Source organism: Leptidea sinapis, chromosome 27 (genome assembly GCF_905404315.1).
Source record: "Leptidea sinapis chromosome 27, ilLepSina1.1, whole genome shotgun sequence".
Classification (NCBI taxonomy): Eukaryota; Metazoa; Arthropoda; class Insecta; order Lepidoptera; family Pieridae; genus Leptidea; species Leptidea sinapis.
Genome location: NC_066291.1, coordinates 11,745,267 through 11,772,825, shown reverse-complemented (window position 1 = coordinate 11,772,825; position 27,559 = coordinate 11,745,267). Strand labels below are relative to the sequence as shown.

General features: G+C 41.0%; 2 protein-coding genes and 1 long non-coding RNA gene across 4 annotated transcripts in view; 2 read left to right on the top strand and 1 right to left on the bottom strand.

The window, feature by feature from the left end:
• The window catches only part of LOC126972626 (fibronectin type-III domain-containing protein 3A), an 88,818-nt gene extending 76,474 nt beyond the window's left edge, over positions 1–12,344 (top strand). For both annotated transcript variants that reach the window (XM_050819475.1, XM_050819474.1), the window contains exons 6-8: positions 348–502; positions 4,874–7,067; positions 9,719–12,344. In XM_050819475.1, coding sequence (XP_050675432.1) covers positions 348–502; positions 4,874–7,067; positions 9,719–10,000 — 2,631 coding nt within the window. In that variant the 3' untranslated portion in view covers positions 10,001–12,344. The remainder of the gene's footprint in view (positions 1–347; positions 503–4,873; positions 7,068–9,718) is intronic.
• Positions 12,330–27,559, bottom strand: part of LOC126972630 (protein eyes shut) — a 38,825-nt gene continuing 23,595 nt past the window's right edge. The window contains exons 15-16 of the mRNA XM_050819480.1: positions 26,260–26,518; positions 12,330–12,703 (exon numbers count right to left, since the gene is read on the bottom strand). Of these exons, the coding sequence (XP_050675437.1) occupies positions 12,534–12,703; positions 26,260–26,518 (429 nt within the window). The 3' untranslated portion in view covers positions 12,330–12,533. The remainder of the gene's footprint in view (positions 12,704–26,259; positions 26,519–27,559) is intronic.
• LOC126972663 (uncharacterized) lies at positions 17,017–18,171 on the top strand. Its single transcript, XR_007731182.1, has 2 exons — positions 17,017–17,296; positions 17,411–18,171. It is a non-coding gene; the product is annotated as an uncharacterized LOC126972663 (long non-coding RNA).

Sequence of the window (27,559 nt, the reverse complement as noted above, 5' to 3'; positions counted from 1 at the left end):
AGTGTTGATAAATGTGTATATAAATTCTTAAAGCGGCAACTATTATAATTGCTATGTTATGGATGTAGACGGACGGGTTGAACTGAGGGTATTGTGGTGAGAGTCAATGGCTCTGACTATTATTTATTATTATTTAGCAGTGGGTGACTTCTTTGCAAAATGTCAGCTGCAGCTTGTGAAATTACTTGGCTAATGTGACTTAACTTGTTATTAAGGGTGTTTCAAGGATCCGGAGCAGCACTGTGTATAAATTACCATCTGCATATATCAATTACCATCACTCATCACACATCATATTTTTTTATATTATTATCTTATACAATACATATTGTGTTGTTCTTATGCAGGTTAGTGATATGACACCGACAAGTGCACTGGTGCAGTGGAACTCGCCAATACCTGAAGGAGTCACACTCCCTAATGTTGAATTAACTTATGACTTATTGCTGGGAGATCGAGGACGATATAAAGCCATTTACAGTGGCCCTTCACTTTCATGCAGGTGAGACGATCAGAATATAGCTACATAAAAAGAGACCCATCCATAACATAGTCAAATCTATAGCAATTGGACAGCCTATTACTTTTAGCTTATGAGTGTTTTAAAGTAATAGCAATGACAAAGTACAATATTGTACTTTTATTTAAAACAGTGGCAAAATCATTTTGGGAGAGGTTCTTGCGCCATCTCTTCCCATAATAAGTGATTTTATTGTTTTTTCAAAAAGTATTCACTTGGAATAAATTTTAAGAAAATAAATGCCTTTTATACATAGTATATTTAAAAAAAAACAATGTGTGTGTTTGTGCACTGTGATTTGAATGTGATTATGGCAAGCTGCACACAATATTTACTAAATCCTTATTCTATGACAAGAAAAATACCGCACCTCATCCCACTCTGCTGAGCTATAGTCATAGATAATACACTATATACTAGAGATAGATGTGCAACTCATGTTTTTATTTTGTAAAATCTGTGTACCCAGGTCAAGAGATGGCGCTGCGTTATTTTTACGCTCTTAGCGTACCGTCGCTAGATGGCGCTAATTATGTTTATAGTTTTTATTTTTGTTTTTCTTCCCATTCTTCTCAGGCCTGAGGCATTCATTTTGGAATGGGTGGTACTTTTTTTGACTTTCAATGAGTGATTTCACATCCTATTTTGAATAAAAATATTTGAATTTGAATTTAATATTGTTGTAGACCGTATTGAATGCATATTGATGTTTGTTTTGTGTGGGTGGAAATTATTATTCGTTTATTAAGTTCAGCAGTCACCTTTAAATAAAGAGAGCCATTCAATGATTACAACACGATAGTCAAGTCTTTAATAAGTAAGTTAAGTGAGTTTTATTGCTATCACTAGCTCCATCTATCCATCTTTCATGTGTGTTAAATTATCGCCATCGTGGTGAAGTTGCAGCGTACCTAATAGATAGGTGGCAGCACTTTAAATGCAATTTTTTTTCATTTGCCAATGTAGGGAAGTTGTACCCCCCTGGCTATAGTATAGTGCCACATGCGGCGACAGACTAAGAAGCGGAGTCGTGTCGGTTTCAAGTGGGAGAGTGGTATTTCTCCGGGCGTGCCTGCCTATTTCGGTTGTGTCCGTTAGGACCTAACATGGCACTACCACTCATAATTACAATAATAGTGATAAGTGCACAAAGTTAACCATTTGTACGGTGTAGTGATCAGTGCTTTTCAATCAAGTTCGCTTGAAATCGTGCTATAATCAGTGTAAAAACTTCACCGTCCAGTGACGAATAAATAGCATTAATTTATAAATGTGAGTAACTATAAAACCTACATTATAACATTCTGGATCGATTTATCTGATATCTGATTTATTACAACTGGATCGCCAGTAAATTGTAGACTAAGTGTGTGGCAAATAAGAGAAAAGGTACAGGTAAAGATAACAGTAACACACCAGTACGAGTAGAAAAAACAAGCAAAACCGCGCGAACAGTTACCGCCGATTCCGACATTTAGGTTTTGTGTATGCTATGTCCCCGCAGCCTTGACGGATAGCGATCCAAACTTAATAATTAGTCGTTTGGAAATTTTTTTGGACGCTAAGCTGCAGTTCTTTAAATATGAAATAGTTAAAGAATTAAAAACAACTATCTTCACTGTATTAATTCTGAATGTAATGAGTAAGTTATACGAAGCAGTTGTCTACCTAGTCTTGCCATTAATACTAGAAGAAAAAAAAATCTATTGCAAATAACATTTATTACTTTCACAGTATGTTAATACATAAATATAAAACAATTTAAATTAAAGTGGTCGCCATTGGCTGCAGAACAGTCCTTTATACATTGAGGCCAGTTATAGAAGTATCTTTCCATGGGGAAATTCTTCACTGCCAATCGTACGGATTGTTTATGCGACTCCAAATTATCATGGCGTTTAGAGCTAGCCGTACTCTCTAAAACTGACTATAAATCATAATCCATCGGATTAAGATCGGTACTAGACGACGGCCAGTCTTCAGCTCTGATGTCCGGAACATTCGTTTCCAGTCAAGACTGCGTAGACCGAGCTTAATGACCCGGCGCCGAGTGTTGCTGGAAGAACCATTCATGTTTTTGTTAAGCTTCACTACCTTCTCAATAATGGTATCTTGATACAATTATGCCGATGTTTTACCTTTTTCACAAAAGTATGGCTCAGTCACTCCTTCATAGCTAATACCTCACGAAACCATCATTGAAGTCGGATAGTGCCCACGTTGACTCCGTCGACTAATTGGGAAGGTTTCTTAGAGCTTTGAGCATAAATACGGTCATTTTGTTTGTCAAAATGTTGCTCAATTGTAAAAAAAAATCTCACAAGAAATTTTTCTGTAATCATCCTTTGCGTACCGCTTCAGTAGTTGTTTCGATTTTACCAACCTATTCTTTTTTAAATTATCAGTTAAGAAATGACCAGTATATCTCTTATAGGCGTATCCACGTATAACGTGGACGGCCAGATTTTTTTCTGTCACAAATAGAAGAGGCCTCATTGTAACTATTAATAGCCGGATACACAAACATATTACTAATACCAAGCGTTCTTTTTATCACCCCACTCCATTTTAATATCGCAAAATATTTCCAATGTATTGGCGCCAAAATGAGAAAACTCAATGAACAATCATATAAAAATGACAGATTCCAAATTCTAATGTAATGTTTTGTTTATTTTAAATTGTAACATTATTTATGCCCAGACTAAGTATATATACATATGCCCCATTATAACAAGATCTATTCTGATATAGTTTTATCAATAACCGTTCTACCGGTACAAGTTTAGCTGTTTTCACGGATTACGTATTACAGAGCATGGACGAGAAATACCAAGTGTACATCCCGTACACGGATTTCGAAAAAGCATTTGACGGAGTAGATCACGTAATCCTACTTCAAAAACTAAGCGTGCTAGGCGTAAATAGGAGCTTGCTTCGGTGGTTTACTTCATACATTAAGAACCGTATGCAAACAGTTGTGACGAGTAGTGCTAGAAGTGACTTTGTAATAATACCGTGCGGAGTACCCCAGGGGTCCCTCCTAGGTCCCCTTTTATATAACGCTTACCTGTTTGATATTGAAAGTTGCTTCCACCATGCACAGTATTTAATGTTCGCTGACGACAAAAAAGTATTTATCAAAATACGTTCCTTTAAAAATTGTCATAAACTACAACATGACCTAGATGCCTTGACAGAATACTACGCAACGAACAGAATTATGTTTCTGTTCGCATATAGCTATATATAAACTACAGCATTTTTTAACATTAACTATGGTTAATGTTAAAAAATGCTATCATATTATTCTGACTCGTAAAATAAAACCAATTGAATTTTACTAAAAAATTAACGGCACATTCATACCCAGAGTGACTGCCGTGATATAGTGATATTATACTTATTATACTGATATTATAATAAATCTAAGTATATTATAACTACTATCTTAACAATAATATCAGATGGAAAATTACACACACGCTCCAATGTTTACTATTATTGTTTTGCAAATTGCGTATGAATAAAAATTTACCAATCAGAACGCTCGACGTCTCACACTGCTAACTTCATTTGTAATATACCTAGATTTATTATTATACCACTATTGTGTACCCGTGGTATTGTAATGTCACAAAAACCAGGCCGTTAAATGGTAAGAAATGAATTAAACGGTAAAATGTCGATTGATAATTTACCGTTTAATTATAATATCACTAGTGAAATTGTAATATCACGGCTTTGACAATATACCTACGACATCATATACAAATGTGAATTCATTCGTCAGAGCAAATTTGAAGTAAAAGAATGGCGTTAAAACTTGTACCTAAATTTTCAACCATAACTATCCGCGTTTTTGTTGTTATGACCTATGACGTCATTGTACCTGCTCAGTAACAGCGGCCTGACATATGAAAGGCCTTTACCATAAGATTAAATTTTCGCAGTTTAATTTTTTCATAGTTTTAATATATTCATGTAAACTATCGAATAAAATAATATTTACCTTCCCAATTAAAATAACACACGCAATTTACATGCCGAAATTATAGCAAACTAATATTTCCGACACCGCTGGTCCGGTTTTGATGGGGCTTTAAGTGACAGATTGCTTTTGTTATAGGACAAGTATTTAGAAAATGACATAAGGTGTGTCGCACTAAAAAATTTAAAACCCGTAAATTGTGAGCAAATTACAATTCAACTTTCAGATTGAACACGTAAACGATAACTACGCGGGTGTAGCCACAGGCTCTCGTGTTAAATATATCGAGAATCTTATAGGTATCTCAAAAGTAATAACTATACCTAGTTTTATTTTTTATAAATGATGTTAAATTTTTTCAGGGTGAGGGATCTGCGTCCAGGCTGCGAGTATTCAGTGTGTTTGCAAATCCGTGCAGGCGAGCTCATCGGAGCAGCGAGCGAGGCCGCCACCTTCCGGGCGCCCGCGGCGCCGCCTGACCGAGTCGCCCCCGCGCGCGTCTCGCAACGCACCCGCACCTCGCTGTGCCTGCGGTGGCCTTCCGCCGCAGACAACGGCGCAAAAATCACTCACTACATCCTAGAAATGGATTCCGGCGAAGGATTCGTCGAATTGACACGGCCTCGAACACGGCAGCACACCGTGAACAACTTGCGGTCGCAGACCAGGTACCAGTTCCGTGTGGCCGCGGTCAACGAGTGCGGACGAGGCGAGTGGAGCGAGGAGACCGTGGAGTGGACGGCTGGAGCCCCGCCGCCGGCGCCCGCGCCGCCCGCTCTCACCGCCTGCACCTCCGGCGTGATCGGGCTGGCGTGGGAACGACGCACCGACGAAGAATTCACTCTTCAAATGGATGACGCGACTCGGGGTCACGGGTTCCTCCCCATCTACAGCGGCCCGGACTGCACCTATTCCTGCGAGGGTCTCAGACGAGCCACCGACTACCGATTTCGTTTGAGATGTGAAACGACCGATGGACAAGGCCCTTGGTCGATCGAGGTCACGTACCGCACACTGCCTGAAGTACCAGGTCCGCCCGGACGACCCTCCACTAAGGGCAAAGTGCATTCTCGATCGTTTCGAGTGAAATGGGACGCGCCGACGGAAGATGGAGGTGCCGACGTAGAGTCTTATACTCTCGAGCTGGACGACGGGGAGGGCTATCGACAGGCATACCATGGACCCGAAAAGGAAGCGCATTGTGATAGACTGCAACCGGGGACTCCGTATCGCACTAGGGTGCGATGTACGAACGCCGCCGGAGACAGTGACTGGTCGGTGACCGAGACTCTCTCGACGGAAGTGACAACACCCGGCGCCAGCGATTGCCCTCAACTAGTCTCGGAACCGCGCGCCTCTGTTGTCTCTGTTCGTTGGAAATCCCCTGAATGTACCGGTGGTGCGGCTCTTACCGAATACCGAGTGGAACTAGCGGGTGAGGATGGGGCAGTCCGCCTGGCCTACACTGGTCTGCAATGTGAATGCATAGTGAGAGATTTGGTCCCCGGTTGTCAGTACCGGCTGTGGGTGACGGCCTGCAACTCTGTCGGCGCGGGTCCTCCCTCCGCCGCCCTTCGATTTACAACCAAACCTGCGCCACCCGACGCTCCCGATCTTCCATCGGTGCGCGTCGAAAGTCCAAAGTCAGCTCGACTTTACTGGTCGACCCCGGCTTTTAACGGGGCTCCCGTTCTCGAATACCAAGTGGAAATGAGCGCAACCAACGTCGACGACTCCTTCGTCCAAGTGTATCGCGGCCCTGAACTCACATGCCTCGTCGAAAGGCTGACTCCGTTCACTCCTTACTTCTTCAGGATTTGCGCGAACAACGCGGCCGGCCGCGGAATTTGGTCGGGCATTCGAGACGTCCTCATGCCGCGCGCTCCCCCGGGGGCCCCCGCGGGCCTCCGACACGAATCTACCGCCGAGTCTCTGAGACTGTACTGGCGAGTCCCCCCCAACCACGGGGCAGAGATACTGTCGTATCGAGTGAAGATTAGAGAGGAATTATTCGAAACAGAGGGCGCCACTCCGGAAAGGCTGGTCGATGGGTTGGAGCCCGACACCGTGTACGCGGTGCGCGTGGCCGCGCTCAACGAGCTGGGGCTGGGAGAGTGGTCGGAGGAGACCCGCGCGGCGACCCGGCCGCGGCCGCCCGCGCCGCCGGCGCTGCGCTGCGCCCAGGCCGCGCACAACTATCTGCGGCTGGAGTGGACGCCGGCGGGCGAGGCCGCGCAGTACTACGTGGAGATGCGCGGGCCGGACGCGCGGGACTTCCGGCCCGTGTACCGCGGGCCGGCGCGCTCGTGCAAGGTCAAGAAGCTGCGGGAGGCCAGCCAGTACGTGTTCCGGATCCGGGCCAGCGACCAGCGCGGCGGCCGCGGTGGCTGGTCGCTGCCGCGCCCCGCGAGCACGGCGCCCGCGCCGCCGCCCGCGCCCGCCGCGCCCGTGGCGTCGCCGCTGGGCCCGCGCGCCGCGCTGCTCGTGTGGGACGCCGTGGAAGACGCCTCGTACGTGCTGCAGTGCGCGCGCGCTAAAGACGCCGTGTTCAAACAAGTGAGTGGTTTTCATTATTCGTATGTTAACGAAATGGAAAAATTAAGCAAACTATTTAAAAAATATAAAAATCCAAGAAATCTGTTTGAATACAAAATTCTTAAAGACCGAGTTGACATTAGGCATATTTAGATACATTAGGGATATTTAGAGTGGTATTCATGGTAATCCTCGTAGATTTTGTTCATTTGTCAAAAATCGTAAGAGCTCTTCATCGTCGCTTCCCGGCAAAATTTGTTACATAATATATATTACATATAACGTAATATTTAAAAGAGGAGATAAATCTGATGTTTCTAATTATCGCCCCATTTCTCTACAATCTACAATATTTCCGAAAGTCTTTGAAAGAATTCTACATAAATTTATGATTTGGCATTTTAAAGAACATATTTCTAATACTCAGCATGGTTTTGTTGGTGGCAAATTTAATGAGTTTTGTTAATAACCTAGCTGAAAGCGTCGACAGCGGTATTCAAACGGATGTCATCTACACGGATCTCAGTTGTGCGTTTGATAAAGTCGACCATAATCTACTCCTTACTAAGCTTTTCAACTACGGCATCTCTAGGCCCCTATTATTTTGGTTTAAGTCATACCTAAGTGGTAGGTCTTAAAGAGTCATCACGAATGGTTATACCTCCACGTGTTACACCACATTTTCTGGCGTACCCCAAGGATCTCTCCTAGGGCCTTTGCTGTTTGTAGTTTTAATTAATGACGTAGTTTCGGTTACGAAGCATAGCAAATCGCTTCTGTATGCTGATGATTTTAAGTTATACAGATTAATTAAGTCGCATAATGATGAAGCGTTGTTACAAGAACTTAACGAGAAAAGAAAAAGAAAAGAAGAGAAAAGAAAAGACTAAAGAAGTTCTTAACGCTGTTAATGACTGGGCCAGAAGTAACAAAATGATCCTCAACGCTCGTAAATGTGTTCATATTAAAATCATGCGGAAGAAAAATGTAATATCCAAAACATATTTTGTTAATAGGACTACTACTGTTTAGGAATATAAAGTGACTCTAGACTTTTATTTAAACCACATATAGATGAAGTTGTTGGAAAGGTGACGAAAATGGTTGGGCTTATTAAGCGTACTTCCAAAGATTTTAAACAGATTAATTCTGTCATCTGTTTATACAATGCATTTGTTTGGTCGCATTTGGAATATGCCTCTGTGATTTGGGCCCCTTTTACAAAGTTCATGTTGATGGGTTGGACAGAATTCAAAGGTCTTTTATTCGATTTCTAGTATACGAAGACGTAAAACATAGCAGTTCATGTTTATCATATAGCCAGAGGCTAAATATTTTTAAATTAAAATCTCTCGAATATCGTCGTCGTATTCAAGACTTGCTATTTTTATTTAAATTATGTAATGGTATTGTTAGTGCCCCAGAAATATTACGACAAATTGATTTCAATATTAATAATACAATCATTATAATCGCGAATTCTTACATCTTGCTATTCCGAGAACTAATATTGGTGTGTTATACTCAAATTCAACATAAGAAATAATTTTGTTTATTTAACATTAATTAATTTTTATAGTACTTTGCGTTCTTTGTACTAACATTAATTTTAATAATACAAAAGAGCTGTACATACCTGCAAGAAAGCTATTCTGTTCATAATGTTCGTTTTATATTGTTCTTATTCTTGTTTAGTTTAGAATAGCTTGTTGGTGTGTCATAATAAATATAGAAATAAATTATATGTTAATACTTTTTAATTTAATTAATAATACTGAGGGTCTTAGATTAAAATAAAAATGGCGATCGTACAAAGCACACATGTCAGAAGTGAAACTTCTTTGGAAAAATAATTTTTAAATCTCGTTTGTATCAATTATCCTAATCTGTTCACTAAACCAATTGTTTTTTCAATATTAGAAATTATTATTCTACTTACTCGCGGCCACGCGCTAAACCTGCACGATATAGCGCTAGTAGGGAGGATGTCCTAGTTATTCGCGGCCACGTGCTAAACCTGCACGATACAACATTAGGAGAGAAGATGTTTTACTTACTCGCGGCCGTGCGCTAAACCTGCACTATACAACGCTAGTAGGGAAGATGTTCAACTTTTTTTTGCATCCGCGTGCTAAACCAGCACGATACAAAGCTATTGGGGAAGATGTTCTACGTTTTTGAGGCCGCGTGCTGAACTTGTACAATATAACTCTAGTAGGGAGGTTGTTCTACTTACTAGCGGTGCCATGTGCTTCATCGTACGTTCGCCCTTTCTACTATCTAAATCGGTCTCAATCTCCCTTTCCCTCTTCTTGGATAAAAATGTCCCACATTTTCATGAAATTTTATTGGCACATATAGACATTGGGTTTAAAAAATGATCCCAAATTCGTTCTCTGCATCCTCAAGAACCTCGGATTCGATGTTCATATTGTTGAAATGATATATTTGCGCGGTGGCCATCTTGGATTTCAAAAATGATCCCAAATTCGTTCCCTGCACCCTCGAGAACCTCGGATACGATATCCATAATGTTGAAATCATAATTTTGCGCGGCGGCCATCTTGCACTTATTTTCGTTTCGAGTTTGAATCACAACGATTTTACAGAAGTTTCACTTTAAAAACATCTAAAAGAGTATGTTTCCGTAACAGACTCTCATCGTGTTCCAGATATACTCCGGCACCGAGTCGCAGTACCAACTGGACGAGCTGGAGTACGGCGCGGAGTACCTGGTGCGCGTGTGCGCCGTGCGCGGCGGGCTCGCGAGCGCCTGGTCGGGCGCGGGGCGCGTGGCGGCTGGGGCGGCGCCCCCCGCGCCCCGCGCGCGGCGGGCCCGCGCCGGGCGCGCCGTGTCGCCGCGGCAGGTGGCGCTGCTGATGGCGGCCGCGTTCCTGGCGGTGGCCGTGTTGGTGGCCGTGCTGCTGCAGCGGCTGGTGGAGCCCCGCGCCTGACGCGAGCTGGCGGCCGCGCGCCCGCGGGCCCTGGCGCTGCTGTAGCAACAAGGTACGGCGCGCAAGTCCCAGTGCAATTATTTAGTTAGAGCGACTATCCGAATTGTTCCGAGCGGGACGGATGTGGGCGTGGCTCCCGGGAGCGACCCTCGCGTCCGCCCCCTTATTGTACATAACTAGTAAAGGGCCCGTGTTAGCCATCAATAACGCAATCGGACGAGGTTTTCTTCTCTCTTGGCGTGTCTCTGTCCTGTCGGTGTTCTAAATTTAAGTGTACACTAAACTTAGGCGAGCTCAAATCGATGTTCATATTTAATAGATGCGACGTTTCCCGTCTGGCCTGTATTCTTTCTCATTCATAATTATCGCGCACCTCCGAGTGCCGGTGAACTAATATACGTGTGTGTGTGGTTGCCATTTTAATTGTATGAATGTTGCGTTCTATCGGGCGACTCTTAATTTAAACTTTTACTATGTCTAGTCTACTCTATCGATATGTTGATCCGTTTATTTTATTGGCGGGATATGCTTTTATATATTTTATTGTAATTTTAAATAAATTCAAAATATTTAAACTTTAATGATAATTACTAATTAATGTTCTTATAGTCTCCTCTCTTCTTTATATGTTTCATATTTTTGTAAAAGTTTTCGATTGGTCTGTTGCATATTTTTTTATCATAATTAAGTATAGCAAGTTAGTAATGAAGGTGCTCTAATGTTAAAGTTCAGTTGAGAGGGACTTGGCCCCTCACTTTGTAACGATTTTCCAGTGTGTATGATGTCACAGCTGTGATTACCCCTTATGCGATTGAGACTGATTTTTTGAGATGAAATGCTTTCTCTATTGAATTGTTTTAAATGGATTTCATACCATTTTTTTATTAAATATATTACGCTAATCAAACTACATTACTTTGATATTTTACTATTCACGGAGAACTTGTCAGCCAAAACAAAGTTCTACATCAAATTACTCTGAATACTTTACACTGTTACCTATAATTATAACTTTAAATATTTTATGCTAAATAGTTATTATTTTAGTTTTATTTTTGAACATGACCTTTATTGATGACATTAATGTAATAACATAGTATAAATTGTTTATGAATAGAAATTATAAAATTTGTTGAGATTGTGGTATTATAAATCATTATTCTAGATGGACCTACCTAACATTAGGGAAATATATTTCCACAGTAAATGAATCCAAATGACGTATTGCTGTTTATTATTTTTACTATAAATTGATATATTAGAGACAAATATACACTAATAATCTGTTTATCTTAACTTCCAATAATATATTTTGTAGGTAAGTAAAGTACGTTATTCGTTTATCAATAGACAATGAGATATTATATAATAGATGTTGTAATGTTTCACGGTCCACTTTGATGTTTGTCGGTGTCACTGCTCAGGATTACTAAGTGTCGTTTAAAGTTTGATGTGGAATAATGTGGTATTATAGTAAGTTATATGGAATATTGTAATCAAATAGGCCTTAATTACATTAAATGTCTCGTATTGCAAGCCGTCGGTGTATTGTCCCGGGCAACTACCCAGAGCTTACAGTGTATTTGTAGTGCTTGTACTCGCTGTATATGTGTGTCGTTACTTCTGTGATCAGCCTATTTTGTTCTTCGTATCTTTATTGGTGTTATTAGAAACATTCCTAGGTGTATTTATTCATCTTTTTAAATGACGATGTTGTTGAGTCGGGGAGATTCTGTGTCGTGCCAATTTCATATTATAAGCTATTTGTAACCGCAGTTGATTCGTGTCTTAAATAATGACCTCTTTTTATTTTTGAAATTTTTATATATGTAGCGTGCAATCGACAATTTAGTTATTTTTATCGATTAATATTATATAGTATTTATTTTTAGAAATGAAATTATATTGCTTTCGATTTGAAATCAAGAACTTGTCGTTCCTATATTTTAACACTACCCTCGAAACTGTAGAATTGCAGATAACTTGTAAAACAGTAAGCATTCCAACATAATTCCATCTTGTAAATAGGCCTAACGGATTCTGTGACTATTATTGTATATTTTTCTTTTATCAGAATGTAAATAAATATCTGATATATAGGGACATCTGTTTAGACGCGGCTACGGCCATCTTGGGTCGATTATATTATACTTTGTTGAAACTAAATGTTATTTTTAATTAATGGCAGGTATAATGAACGGGGATAACATCTCATATTGTATTTGTGTCTAAATAAGTATCGTATAACGAAATGTATATGTTTATAATATAATATTTGATGATGTTATGTATACAATTTATTAAACATGAATATATCAATAAAACTATATTTTGTGTACGACAATGATTTTTACTTTCATTTCCATTTATACCTTAAAATATTTGCTAAAACCTGGTAAGATAATTCAAAAAGTTGAACTTTAATATAACATTATTAACTACTAATAACTAGTTATTCCATTTGAACAAATATATATAGTATAAGACTAGAAAATCTTTGTACTGTGTATTATTTAACTACAGAATTATTGTTCTATGTCCTCTCTGGAAGGAACTGTTGGCAGATTTTGACATTCTCGCTGTAGATGTTTGTAAAGTTGCTTATATAACTCTCTTCCTGTGTCGAAAGGGAGTCAATACAACCTCTGAAGTTTTGTGGGAATATCTTCCTGATGGTGTCATCGTCGTGTTCCGTTATACCACCTGTTTCAAAAAGGAATAACCATACTTATTACACAGCAAAAATGAAAGTAAGGAAACATATAGTTTAGGTCAGAATATTGCTGTACACTATAAGTTATTTGACACAGAATAGCTTAGTTAAAGCTTTATCTATTAACCAAACTGTAGGTAGTTTAATATAGACAATCTGTTACAAGTTAAGTAGAGAACTGTCTGACATAATGTTAAAAAATTAAAATAAATAATATTGTTACTACAAAAAGTGTCTTTCCTCAACTTAGTCATAGCCTGTATTATGGACAACAAAAACAGGACAAACGGTATATGTAGGTCTAACTAAAAGTTGTGTAACTTAAAAAAACAACATGTTATAACAAAAATATTATGTTTAGTACTATTCAAAATACTCTCCTTTATTTACATTTTAAACATTTTTTCATGAGATCGAACCATTTTTTTAAGACAGATCTGAAGGCATGTTTTCTATGTGCTGCTTGAACGCTATCACTGCCTCTTCAGAATTGGTAAAAGTGAAACCTCTCATCAAATCTTTGATTTTAGGGAAAATACAGAAATCACAGGATGCTAGGTCGGGGCTATGTGCAGGAAGGGTGACAAGTTGTACTTTTTGGGAAGCTAAAAATTACTGTTTTGTTGGCCGTGTGTGAAGAAGCGTTGTCATGATGTAGGAGAACGCGGCTTTTTGGTTGTCTTTCGCGAACTTTTTTTAACAGTGTAAACAAATGGTAGAATACCACTTGGCAACAACACTCTTTTGATCTTCAAGTGGAATTGTGTAGATTACTCCCGTAGCTGATATAAAAATACGATAATTTTTTTAACAATGTTTCTCGCCTGCCTCACTTTTGTTGGCCTGTTCTCATTTTGATTGATTTTTTTTTCGGGTTCAAAACAATAAATCCACGTTTAGTCTCCTGTGACAATGTCATAAACACCTATAGAATGTCCGTGGTTGTTCTTCATTAGCTCCATTCTGTGAGCACCATTCCACGCGAGCCCGCTTCTGCTCCGCTGCCAGTTCATGAGGGATCCAACGACAACAAAGTTTCCGAACTTTCAATTCTTCGTGTAAAATTTTCTGAATTTGGCTCATACCAATCCCCAATAGTCCTCGAATTGTCTCATAGGTAATCCGCGGCTTTTTTCAATTAGCCGCTTAACAGTAGCCACATCATTTTCGTTGACGGCAGTTCTTCCGCCGCCCTTCACAAAATTCGTCATGTAAAGAAAGCCAACCTCTCTCAAATTCAGCAAAACATCGCCCCACAGTGCTCAACCAAGGTCCTTCTCTCCCAAAAGCATTTTGAAGAGGAGCGGTACAGTCTTACGAAGCGAGATTGTGCCGCTTTTAAAATCATAAAAAATCATCGCTCTAAAATCTTTTCGACTTAATTCCATTTTCGTTGCGTACGTAGAACTTTGATGTGTCATAAAAAACAATTGACAATTTATTTTTTTATTTTTTCTTCTTTTGGCAATAGCGTTTACTTTTTGCCAATAACGTAAATTAAAAGATTGGGAAACTAAGTTAAAAAAGGATACGGAACACGGGAAAGGATCAGTAGAAAGAGGATTGAAACGGATATTAAAAATTTCATAAATATACATATATACTTGCTACTTACACAACATTACAAATATTTAAACTTTAATATGATTCTGAAGAATGAAAGATGACAATATTTTATAAAATTAACGTGGATACATAATTAGACAGGATATACAGGTAGGAAAAGGAACATTAAGAGATATTAGATCATTCAGGAATGAGGAGCGGTCGTATAGAGAACATGAAAAGAAAATGTGATCTAGATCACATTTATCGGATTCAAATTCACACATGTCAGTAGATACAATGCCTAATCTATTAAGATGAACAGGAGTGCAAACATGACCCAAACGCATTCTTATGATAGAACATACTAACTTATTGCATTTGGCACGGAAAAACCATGGTTTAAATGAAATAAGTGGCTGAAGGTTAAAATATTTCCTGCCTTTTGATTGACCAGTTTCAGTCCAAAGTCTATTCCAGCAATCCTGAAGATGAACTATAGGAAGAGCATCTAGATCCTGGCAAAAAACTTTATAAGGGAAAATGTCGCCATCGACCACGGCTTCATTAGCTAGTTGGTCTGCTTTTATATTACCAGGAATGTCCCTATGGCTGGGGATCCATACAAACAACATAGAAAGACCAAAGTGATGGCATTTATTTAATAGATTTCTTATTTCTATGACAACAGAAGAAATATTTTTTGATTTAAATGGGAACCTATTGAGAGACTGTAAGGCACTTTTTGAATCAGAGAAAATTATTGTTTTTGGAAGTTTAAATAGAATAATATATTCAATAGCCTTAAAAATACCATAACATTCCCCAGTAAACACCGATGTTTCCGGAGGTAGTTTAATTTTCTGTGATATTTTAAATTGAGCGTGATAGACACCTACACCAACAGGATCCGAGGAGGAATGTTTAGACGCGTCTGTGTAAATATGATGGTAATCAACCCAAACAGTATTTTTAAGAAGATTAAATGAAAAATTTGTACAAATATCGTGCTTATTTAAATCTGAATTAAAATGAATTTCTGGAAGAAACATTAATGCTTCAAAGCTAGTACTGAAAAGAGGATAATTAATGGATCGATGAATAGGAGCTTTTATGTTGATAAATTTCTTAAAACTATTGATAAGACAAGGTGGTTTTTTATATGACCAATATGCAGATGAATCTATATAATGAGAAAGTTTCTGAAGTTTGTTATAAAGAGAGTGGTTAAGAAACTGAAAAGATCGGAATATAAATTTGTCTGCTAAATATTGACGACGTAGATGTAGTGGAGGATCACCACATTCTACTTGAAGAGCATTGATAGGACTTGACCGTATAGCACCAGAAACTACTCGTAAAGCTTTGGACTGTATGAGATCTAGTTTTTTAAATGCCTTAACGCTACCAGGCTCCAGCAAGAATGTACCATAATCTAATATACTTCTTACAAGAGCATTATATAACAATTTCATACAAAAAGGGCACGCACCCCACCAAACACCTGACAGACATCTTAAAATATTAAGAGTACGCTCACATTTAGCATTTAGGTAATCACAATGTGGGATACCAGTTAGTTTCGAATCTAAGACAATTCCCAAAAACTTAACATTATCTTTAACTGGAATCTGATAACCCTCATAAAATATAGAAATAGGAGGAGGAGTTCTTGATCTCGGGAATAAAACTATTGTACTTTTTTAGGTGATAGATCAAGACCATTTAAGTCCAACCAAGTTTTTAAATTTATCAGCGGTTGTGTTATAGAAGAACTAGCTTTTTCAATAGAAATATCACGACAGTAAATTAATAGATCATCAGCATACTGAAGAACATTTACACTATTATGTGATGATTTTAAATCGTGTGTATAAATATTATACAATATTGGGCTAAGTACTGATCCCTGGGGGAGGCCCTTTGAAACAAGTCGAGTAATTGACTTCCCATCATCTAGTTTCAGGATTATGTATCTTTCGGAAAGCATGTTTATGATAAAATTTGTTAATAGCAGAGGTATATTAAGTTGTAAAAGCTTACTCTTTAAAATACTTATAACGACATTATCATAGGCACAATTTATATCTAAGAACGCAGCTATTACTGATTTATTATTTGAAAATGATAATTGAATATCAGAAATGAATATACTTAAGCTATCAATAGTACTTTTCCCACGTCTGAAACCGAATTGGGATTCACATAATAGACCGTTATGCTCAACAAACCCTTCTAAACGATTTTTTATAAGATGTTCTGTAATTTTCATCAAAACAGAAGAAAGTGCGATTGGGCGATAGGCAGAATGGTCTGAAAAACACCTATTAGGTTTCAGTACGGGAATTATTTCTTGACGTTTCCACGTGGAGGGGATGTTGCCAAATGTCACTATGGAATTTATAAGAGATAAATAATAAAATAAAGCATCATCATCTAAATGAGAGATAAAGGAATACGGAATTCCGTCCAGTCCAGGAGCAGAATCCTTAACATGAGACAATACACATTTTAGTTCAGTGAGAGAAAATATACTGTTTAAACCAAAACAGTTATCATTATTTATATTTATTACAGGGTAACCAATTATTAAGTCTTCAGGAACGAAAGGTGGAGCCAATTTATCTAAAAAGCTATTAACTAAATGAAAAGGGATTGATTTTGGAGATGAATCTTTGTATACAGATCTAAACCTTCTTATATTTTGCCATACAAGAGATGGTTTGACATCAGGTGATATTGAATAGCAGAAGTTTTTCCAGCCATCAAATTTCTTTTTCTTTAGAAATTTTGAAGTTTCTGACATATTCTTTGTAAGAATTTCAAAATTCTCATCAGTGGAACATTGACAGTATGTAATTTCAGCATATTTTCTTCTCTTTACTGCCTTAGTACATTCGTTATCCCACCAAGGAGGAGAAGGAATAAAACCCAAAGAACTATTTTTAATTGGAAATATCTCATTGGCAACCTCAATAAAGATTCTTGCTAAAGAATCTGCACACTGAGATTCTGTACCTGGATTAATTTTTGGAAGTGTAATAATTCTGTTTTGTATTAGATCTTTATATAAATCCCAATCAACATCATTAAGCTTATATTTTAAATGAGGAGAATATGTTTTATGTAATACTTTATTGTTATTATTGCAGGTTAGAAATGATAATAATAGTGGGAAGTGATCACTACCAAAAGTAGATCGTAATGGATCCCAGGACAAAGAAGAAGCAAGATTAGGTGTAGTGACTGTTAAATCTGGAGCACTTGGGACCTCGTCAGGATGAGAACGTCGTGTAGGACGACCATCATTTAATATACACAAATTCACTGAATCAAATATATCTATTCATGTGTTACCATAACTATTAGAAGATAAGTAACCCCAGGTTTCATGGCGACAGTTAAATCACCAAGGATCATAAAAGGCTTCGGAAAAATGGAAATAATATCTTTAATTTCATTTAAGATTGCAGATGAAGGATGAGGTATATAAATAGATACATAACAGATATTTTCAACTAAAGCAGCAATAATAGAAAAATCATTACTGTGAGAAGTAATAGAGAAGAGAGAAAAGGAAAGAGGGTGTTTCACAAGCATGGCTACTCCGCCATGCCCATCCACACGATCTTCTCTGAGGCATGAATAACCACGAATCTTAAATAAAGATCCTGGTTTCAACCATGTCTCTTGAAGAGCACAGATATAAGGTTTATATTTAATAAATAAATAAGATCACTTTTTTTAGGAGTGATGCTTTGACAATTCCATTGAAGAACTTTGTCCATTATTTGGTTTATAAATTTGAGTAATTGCAGAAACTAATAAGGCAGCGTTGGACGATGAAAATTCATTCGATTGACTAAGAGATTTTATAAGAGAAATAATTAAATCAATTACTGAGGATTCCAAAGGATTTTCATTTTCTTTGTTAATTAATGCACATCCATTAGGGGGTTGGGGAATATTAAAATCCCTTAAAATTTCTTGGTGTGCAAATTTGTCCTTTGCTAAGTGTAGGTGGAGGCTTTGGTTTAACAAAAACAGTTTTTTATATGAAGTATTGTTTTTAGCTTTAGGTGTTGAATGTTGATGCTGGGTTGGAAAAGTATTAGGAGTGATGTTAGGTGATGAGAGTAATGTATCTGCATATGAAATTCGAGAGACAGATGGATGTATCTTTGAAGCTTCTGAATAGGAAATACAGTTTTTAGCCATTGACTCCTTTATAGCTCTTTGTCTTTCATATTCTAAACATTTTTTATCAGTTGCAATATGGGAACCTTTACATAAACAACAAGATATAAAATCATCTTGAACAGAGCAGTTATCACCAGTATGTCCTTGACCACATCTAAAACATCTTGGTTTGATCTGCATTGAGATTTCACATGGCCAAACCGACAACAATTGTAGTATTGAATAGTAGGATATATATACAAGTCTACAGTAAGAGAAGTGTAGTACATATACACTCGTTTAGGCAAAAACTGTCCATCAAAAGTAAATACCACAGACTCAGTACATTTAAGATGGTTTTGTCCATCAATCATCATCTTTCGTTTTATTCTCCTAATTTTTATGATTGGGCCACAGCCAATAGGAACAGAAACATTATCTTTTACTTCCTCTTCGGACCACTCAGCTGGTACTCTTCTGACTATTCCTATTCTACTCACAGAAAATGATGGAATAAAAGCCTTATATTTTTCATCTTCTAAATTTTCGTTTTCAACTAAGTCATTTGCATCTTGGTACTTAGAAAAAGAAATAGATAACCTATTCCGGCCTATCCTTTTTAAACTTACATTCACAATATTTTTAATAGAATTTCTTTTGAGAAAACGTCCAAATGTAACTGGATGTAAAGTAATATTATCATCGGGAGATGAATACTGTTTCTGAATGTGTACAACAAAAGGAGCAGCATCTAATGAGTTATATAACAGCCTTGCAACAGGGGGCTGTGGCTGTGGTGGAGTGTCTGTGTTATTTTTTTGTATGGTCTCTACTACTATAGAAGAATTATTGCAGGAATCGACTTTGGAAAAAATTTGTTTGTCCCTAATTTCTACACATTTGCAATCACTTTCCTTAATATCCTTCTTATCACCACGGTGTTTTCGTCGTCTTTTATTACAGTGTCTGCAGATTCTGGGTCGAGCTGACACTCTTTTACGGCCACTAGATGTCTGAGACACAGAACCATCTGTATCCATCGTACTACCATCGTCATTGTTGGAAATTGTCACTACATGACCTATATCAGGGGCTGTCCCCCCAGGATCATCCGGGGGGTCCATTATATCATAGAAAAGTGAAGAAAAGAGGACTTACCAATAGGATGAAATTTACACAAATAAACAAATTTACACTTTAATACAAACTAACTACTAAAATATATACAAACTACAACTTATCTTATCAAAATATCCAAATATTAACATAAAATTAAAAATTAAAATTAAAAATTATCAAAATTAGGTGCGACCGATCTTAAGTTTCCTGCCCTTTTTCCTCCAACACGCTTCGTATCCAATTGACAAATGATTTCCCGCCAATTGTTTTTTTTATTACTAAGAAGGTTGCAACGTTTCAAAAAATATAACATTCGAAATTAAAATAGTTCCGATTAGCTAGAAGTCCAAAACTTTTAGTGTGCCCCATGTACATTTTATACATACATAAATACTTATACACTCGGCAAGAAACATCCATATTCATCATATAAATGTTTGAACCTGGACCTTTTTTTTATATAAGAAAGGGCAAACGGGCAAGAGGCTCACGGGATGGGGAGGGGTGAGGTAACCGCCCATGGACATCCGTAATAACAGGTGTGTCAAGAAATGCGTTGCCGGCCTTTAAGGTGGGAGTATGCTTTTTTCTTGAAGGTCCCCAAGTCGTACCTGTTCGGGAAAACCGCAGCCGGTAATTGATTCCACAAAGTAGCTGTGCGAGGCAAGAAATTTCTAACGGAACGCGCGGTTGTGGAATGCCAGACGTCTACGTGGTGCGGGTGGTACTTTGCACGTAATGTCTGGTGGTGGAATTTGGCTGCTGGAATCAACCCGAACAGCTCCTCCTCCGAACACTCCCCGTGATAAATGCGGTAGAAGATGCAGAGAGAACCCACATCTCTACGCAATGCCAAAGAATCAAGCCTCGGAGATCGGAGATGGCTTGATCGTCGATGATTCGAACCGCTCTTCGTGCGGTCAAACGGAAGAAGCTGGTACTGGGGAGCACCCGCCCAGAGGTGAGAACAGCACTCCATGTGAGGCCGAATTTGCGCCTTATAAAGTTGTAGGCGTTCGCTTTTAGTGAAGTACTGTCTCGCCTTACTGAGTACACCAAGAATTTAAAGACCAGTTTGGCCTTCTCTTCCAAATGACCACGGAACTGAACGTCGCTCGATATATCGACGCCAAGTATGCCAATACAGGCTGTGTCAGTTAAGAGGAGTGATCTCGAATCGAGGGGATACGACAAAGGGAGACTTTAGTGGTGAACGCACAAACTTGTGTCTCCTTGGGGTTGAAGTGGGCTAAATTTTGTCGGCCCCATTCCGAGATTTTGCAAAGCATAGTCTCGATTTCAGACACAAGTTTGTTCCGGTTCTCGTCGACGCTATCCCGGGACATGTCGTCACGGCCGGTGTAGGAAGCATATGCTGTGTTCTCGTCTGCATAGCAATGAATACTGCTGATTTGCAGTATATCATTGATATGCAGAAGAAACAGTGTAGGGGATAGCACGCAGCCTTGCGGGACACCAGCATTTATGGGTTTTAAGTCGGAGCATGCACCGTTGATAACAACCTTGATGCTCCGATCGGCCAAAAAGTTATCGATCCATTTGCACAACTTCTCGGGAAGCCCATAGGATGGCAGTTTCGCTATAAGCGCTTTATGCCACACCCGATCGAAGGCCTTCGCTATGTCCAATCTCACCGCCAACGCCTCTCCCTTCGACTCAACCGCTTGCGCCCATTTATGGGTGAGGTATGCAAGAAGATCATCAGCTGAGCGACCCTGACGGAAACCGTACTGGCAGTCGCTGATCAACTGGTGCTCCTCTAGGTATCCCAAGAGCTGGCGGTTGATGATCGACTCCATTACTTTGGAGAAAATGGAGTTAATGGCGAGGGGGCGGTAATTGGACGGATCCGAGCGTATACCTTTCTCAGGGCTCGGGTGCACTAAAGCCGCATTCCATAATTTCGGGACTACGCCTGATGAGAAGGAGAGCCGGAAAAGACGCGTAAGGACCGGCGCCAGTTCCGGAGCACATGTCCGCAGAACTATCGGGGGAATGCCATCGGGTCCGCTCGATTTGTGAATGTCCAAGGTGAGAAGCGCCTTTAGCACGGCGCCATGCCGGATTTTTACCTCCGGCATTTATGACTCGCACCGCGGAAAATGCGGTGGTGGTGCACCTTGGTCATCCAGAGTTGAGTTGGACGCCAAGAGGGAGCCCAGGAGATCAGCTTTCTCTTTCGCGTCATGGGTGAGCGAGTCTGGCGATGAATCAGCCAAAAAGGATATCTGTGTCTCGGTTAAAAAGAGCAGTGCCGGCTTCGCCGTCTCCGGGTGAAAGTCGACGGCATTTAAATTTGAGCGAAGCCCCCTGATGTTGCAAAAGTGCACAGCGAGTATGTTGGAGGGTGGTTTGAGCCTCCTGCTCTGTTTGCCCCGAGTTAGCACAGATTTGCCCCCTCCAGAATACGCGGGGCAGCCTGGGCAACCACTAATAGGTACAGGCCCTAATTGTGGACGACCAGGGACGGATTCTCCAGGACTACATAGCCTGGTACCGTCCTGGAGTAGTCAATTTTTTTAGTCCGTTCTGCCATTTGTATTTGGGAGGGGGGTTTAGGCCTTCGGATACCCCACTCACCGGACGAAACACAGCGGCATAGCCGCTATTTCACTCCGGTTTCGAGTGGGGTGTGGTATTTCTCCGGGCGTGCTGGCCCAATTCGGTTGTGTCCGTGAGGACCCAACATGGCACTACCACTCCAAAATCAAACTCTCCCTCAGTGGGCAATACTGGACAAAGTACGCAGTTAATCCAAATTTTGAGTCACGTCGTAAAATAGTTCGTCATTGGAGGTAAGCACTTATCTATCGTAAATTAAATCATTTGCATACCTACATTACAACTAGCTTTTCCTTCACTTAAAGTTCTAAGTAAAATTCGACAATCCTGCCTTTGCCCTGTGCTGCCCCGGGGCGTAAAAAGAATAGGGTAGTCCCAGGTCCAAGGGTGTCGTAAGAGGCGACTACGGGCTTTTTGAAAGTGGGAGAGTCACGCTGCTGTCTCATGACGTCAGCACAATCGGGCCAGACTCGTCCGGGTTACTTACCACACTCGCACAGAATACCGGCGTGAAGTAGCGGCCTAGTGCCGCTATGTTTCGCATAGGTTAGTGTCGAGGACCGGAGGCCATTCCCCCCCCCCCCCCCCCACAAAATATGAGAGCGGTATTTAAAGAGAAATTACACCAGGAGGGTACCGGCTCTTGTAGAGCCAGAGAATCCCTCCCCGAGCATTCGCGCTCGGGCTGCCCTTCGTATTCTGGGGAGGGCACAGTACCGTGTATGTCACAGGACAAACAGGGCAGCAACACCACGGCACCCCGCTCCACGCTTAATGTGGACTTTTGTAACATCCGGGGAATTCACTCCAACTTAAACGCCGTCCACCACCACCTTGAGACGTCGCAGCCGGCCTTGTGTTTCCTTACGGAGACGCAGATATCTCGACCTAGCGATACGTCATATTTAACGTACCCCGGGTACAAAATTGAGCATAATTTCATGCCTCATGCCGGGGTATGTGTGTACGTTAGGGAGGATATCTGCTGTCGCCGTCTCGGCAATTTTGAGGGTAGGGGCCTGTCTACCCTCTGGCTCCGCGTAGATTTAGAGGACCGCGTCCGCATCTATGCGTGTGTCTACAGGTCCCATAGTGGTAACGCAGAAACGGATCACCTCATGGGCTGCGTTCAAGCGGCATTTGATGACGTGCTTGCTCAGATCCCCTCCGCTGAAATCGTAGTCTTGGGTGATTTCAACGGGCACAATGCCGAATGGCTTGGATCACGTACCACAGACTACGCAGGGCGATCTGTGCATAATTTTGCATTGGCGTATGGTCTGTCCCAATTGGTTGAGTCGCCGACGCGGCTCCCGGATGTGGATAGCCACATGCCGTCCTTATTAGATCTTCTGCTGACTACACATCCCGATGGTTACCAGGTCTCTGTCGACGCCCCTCTCGGAACGTCCGACCATTGCCTGGTCAGGAGTGTAGTGCCTATCCGACGCCAACGTCGCAGACCACCAGCGACCCGCCGCGTTTGGCACTACAAGTCAGCAGATTGGGATAGGATGCGTTCCTTTTTTGCATCCTACCCTTGGGGCAGGGTTTGTTTCCCTTCGGATGATCCTAGTGCCTGCGCCGTTGCAGTAGCCGATGTGATACTGCAGGGCATGGATATTTTTATACCAAGCTCTGTAGTACCGATCGGTGGCAGATCACAGCCCTGGTTCGATGCGTCAGTTAAAGCAGCATCTGACTGCAAAAAACAGGCGTATCGAACTTGGGTTGCGGCGCTGGGCTCAAAGGATCCGAACTGCAAAGTTCTGAAGAGGAAATATAACCGTGCCTCCAGATTTTTTAAGCGGCAAATCGCCCGTGCGAAATCAAAGCACGTCGTCAAAATTGGCGAGCAGCTTTCCAGTTACCCGACCGGAACACGCAAGTTCTGGTCGTTGTCGAAAGCTGCTCTTGGTAACTTCAACCAGCCGTCCATGCCGCCGTTGCACATGAGGAATGACACCCTGGCCCATACGGCAAAAGAGAAAGCCGATCTCCTGTGCACTCTTTTTGCCTCCAACTCGACTCTTGACGACAACGGAAAAACACCGCCGACCATCCCGCGGTGTCAGAGCTCCATGCCTGAAGTACAGTTCCGACAGAAAACTGTTAGGCGAGCTCTGTTTTCGTTGGACGTCAGGAAGTCGAGCGGGCCGGATGGCATTTCTCCAATCGTGCTTAGAACGTGTGCCCCTGAGTTGACGCCGGTGCTAACGCGTTTATTCCGGCACTCTTATTCAAAAGGCGTAGTCCCTGATTCATGGAAGTCAGCCCTTGTCCATCCGATCCCAAAAAAAGGAGACAGTTCGGATCCGGCAAACTACAGGCCTATTGCGATTACCTCCCTACTCTCCAAAATCATGGAGAGCATAATTAACCGCCAGCTCTTGGTATACCTTGAGGGTCACCAGTTGATCAACGACCGGCAGTACGGCTTTCGCAATGGTCGGTCGACTGGCGATCTTCTGGTATACCTAACACATAGATGGGCGGCGGCTATTGAAAGCAAGGGGGAAGGCCTGGCAGTTGGTCTGGATATAGCGAAGGCCTTTGATCGTGTATGGCTCCTCGCAAAACTTCCATCATTTGGGCTTCCCGAGAGCTTATGCAAGTGGACCTCCAGCTTCCTCACTGGGCGCAGCATACAGGTCGTTATCGACGGTTATTGCTCGAATCCCAAGCCCGTGAACGCTGGAGTTCCCCAAGGCTGTGTGCTATCTCCCACGCTGTTTCTTCTGCATATCAATGATATGTTGGACACCGCCAACATGCATTGCTATGCAGACGACAGCACTGGTGATGCCGTATACACGGGCCATGCAGGTCTCTCTCGGGAAAACGTCGACCAGTGCCGGGAGAAACTTGTGTCTTCTATCGAGTCCTCTCTCGAGAAGGTCGCGGAATGGGGTAAGTTGAACCTTGTCCAATTTAACCCCCAGAAGACTCAAGTTTGCGCGTTTACCACTAAAAAAACCCCATTTGCCGTATCACCGCTCTTCGAGAACACTTCCCTTAAAGCCTCGCCTAGTATCGGAATACTGGGTCTCGAAATCTCGAGCAATTGCCAATTCCGTGGCCATCTGGAGGGCAAAGCCAAACTGGCTTCAAAGAAACTGGGCGTCATAAATAGAGCACGGCAATACTTCAAGCCGGCCCACATTCTAGCGCTCTACAAAGCGCAGGTCCGGCCTCACATGGAGTATTGCTGTCATCTCTGGTCTGGCGCACCCCAGTATCAGCTCGATCCATTTGACCGCGTGCAACGCAGAGCAGCTCGAATTGTCGGGAACCCAGTACTCTGTGAACGGCTGGATCATTTGGCGTTGCGTAGAGACGTCGCTTCATTGTGTGTTTTCTACCGCATCTATCACGGGGAGTGTTCCGAAGAGCTGTTCAACCTGATTCCTGCCGCCGAATTCCACCTTCGCACGACACGCCACAAGTTAGGATTTCATCCCCACCATCTGGATGTGTGGCGGTCCTCCACAGTGCGGTTTTCAAGGAGCTTTCTTCCTCGTACCACGAAGCTGTGGAATGAGCTTCCGTGTGCGGTGTTTCCGGGACTATACGACATGGTTACCTTCAAGAAAAGCGCGTACACCTTCCTTAAAGGCCGGCAACGCTCTTGTGATTCCTCTGGTGTTGCAGGAGAGTGTGGGCGGCGGTGATCACTTAACACCAGGTGACCCGTACGCTCGTTTGTCCTCCTATTCCATAAAAAAAAAAAAAAAATCCTCAGGTGATGAAGTACCTATATTTAGAGGTTCCGAAATGTTTGCATCACTTTTTTTATGACAATAAGGGACGAGACGAGCAGGACGATCAGCCGATGGTAATTGATGCGCCCTTTCCATTAAGTACAATGCAGTGCCGCTCAGGATTCTTGATAAACCCAAAAATTCTGAGCGGCACTGCAACTGTCACATTGAGACATAAGATGTTAAGTTTCATTTGCCCAGAAATTTCACTAGCTACGGCGCCCTTCATACTAAAACACAATAATTTTACACATTACTGCTTCGCAGCAGAAATAGGCGCCGTTGTGATACCCATAATAAAGCCGGTATCCTGTGCAAAGGAGTGTCCCGTTATATTCCCAATATCTGGACATACATACCTATATAGGTCTCGACATCCACGTAGTCATGCAAACTGCTGCAAGTTTCTTCTGTGTAAGTTATTTTATCGACGACCAGAGTTACATTAGTGACAGGCCTCAGTTCGATCGCGTGCCATTCACCGTCCGCCATAAAACTGGATTTAATTATCTGGGACATGATTTTGGGTTTTGTGCGGGCCTCTCCGTTACTGCAATGCGAGGACCCTACAAGCCTCATATATCCATTCTCTAGTCCAACACCAATGTAATCGACACCCTGAAATTCGTGTGAAATACTTAAATATTAAAAACTATGGAATTTTAGTAGCGGCTGAATGGGGGCTTGATACGTAATGTAATATAAGAAGTAGGTAAGTACTTCCCTGTTGTCACATCTTTAAAATAAAAAAGGTGTTTCGTTGTCGTTGATTTTAGAACCATTAAATTTTAAGTATAGAATACACCAATTTTTCTGCTATCATACAGTAAAAGGACAATGAATGACCAAAGATGGTACCAAGAAGTCTCATGCTTCAATTTAAAACTGTATAGTCATTATTTTCATATATTTTTAAGACAATCCGCGCCATGGATTTAATTTTTGAACAGGGATTTAATTGTAAAGAAGTATGATTATTGCTCTACTTCCGTTACCATCACCGGTCGGAATTCCCATAGACATAGAATATACTAAAACATTTAGATGACTAGATACACTGTGACAGCTGTAAAATCTTCGAAAAAAATGTAGGTTGACTGTTAACCTCTATTTTGAGCAATTCACGCACATTAACACAGAGTGACGTACAAATCGCGAGTGTAAGACGTAGCTTGTCACGCACACTAAAGTATTAAACCTGGACTGTTTTCATCGGTTGTCTAGCAGCAAGAGGCTCTATCTAGAGTCTAGACGTAAAAATTATCTAAGCCCGATAATGTGAGACCAATTTCAATTTGTACGTCATTTTAATGTGTGGTTCGCGATTATATTATAGTTTAATATTCAAAATACGAAGGAGCAAATGCTAAGTGTGGTTGACTGCTTACGAATTGTCAATCGAAATCAGTTACAGAATCTAACAATAGATTCGCTTACCTTCTCTATCGTGCTGAATGTCCGTTAGAGTTGTTCTCATCTCTCGTACACTTTGTTTGTCTATATGTTAGTATAATGTAAGTCTATGGTCGTTCCAATAGTTTATTAGTCATTTTATATTTCTGACATTTGATTTGATGTGTCTATATTTTTAGGGTTAATTGTATGTTGAGAAGTAGAACAAGTATGTAAAATACGTTAACTTATTTGTTTGTATTTATT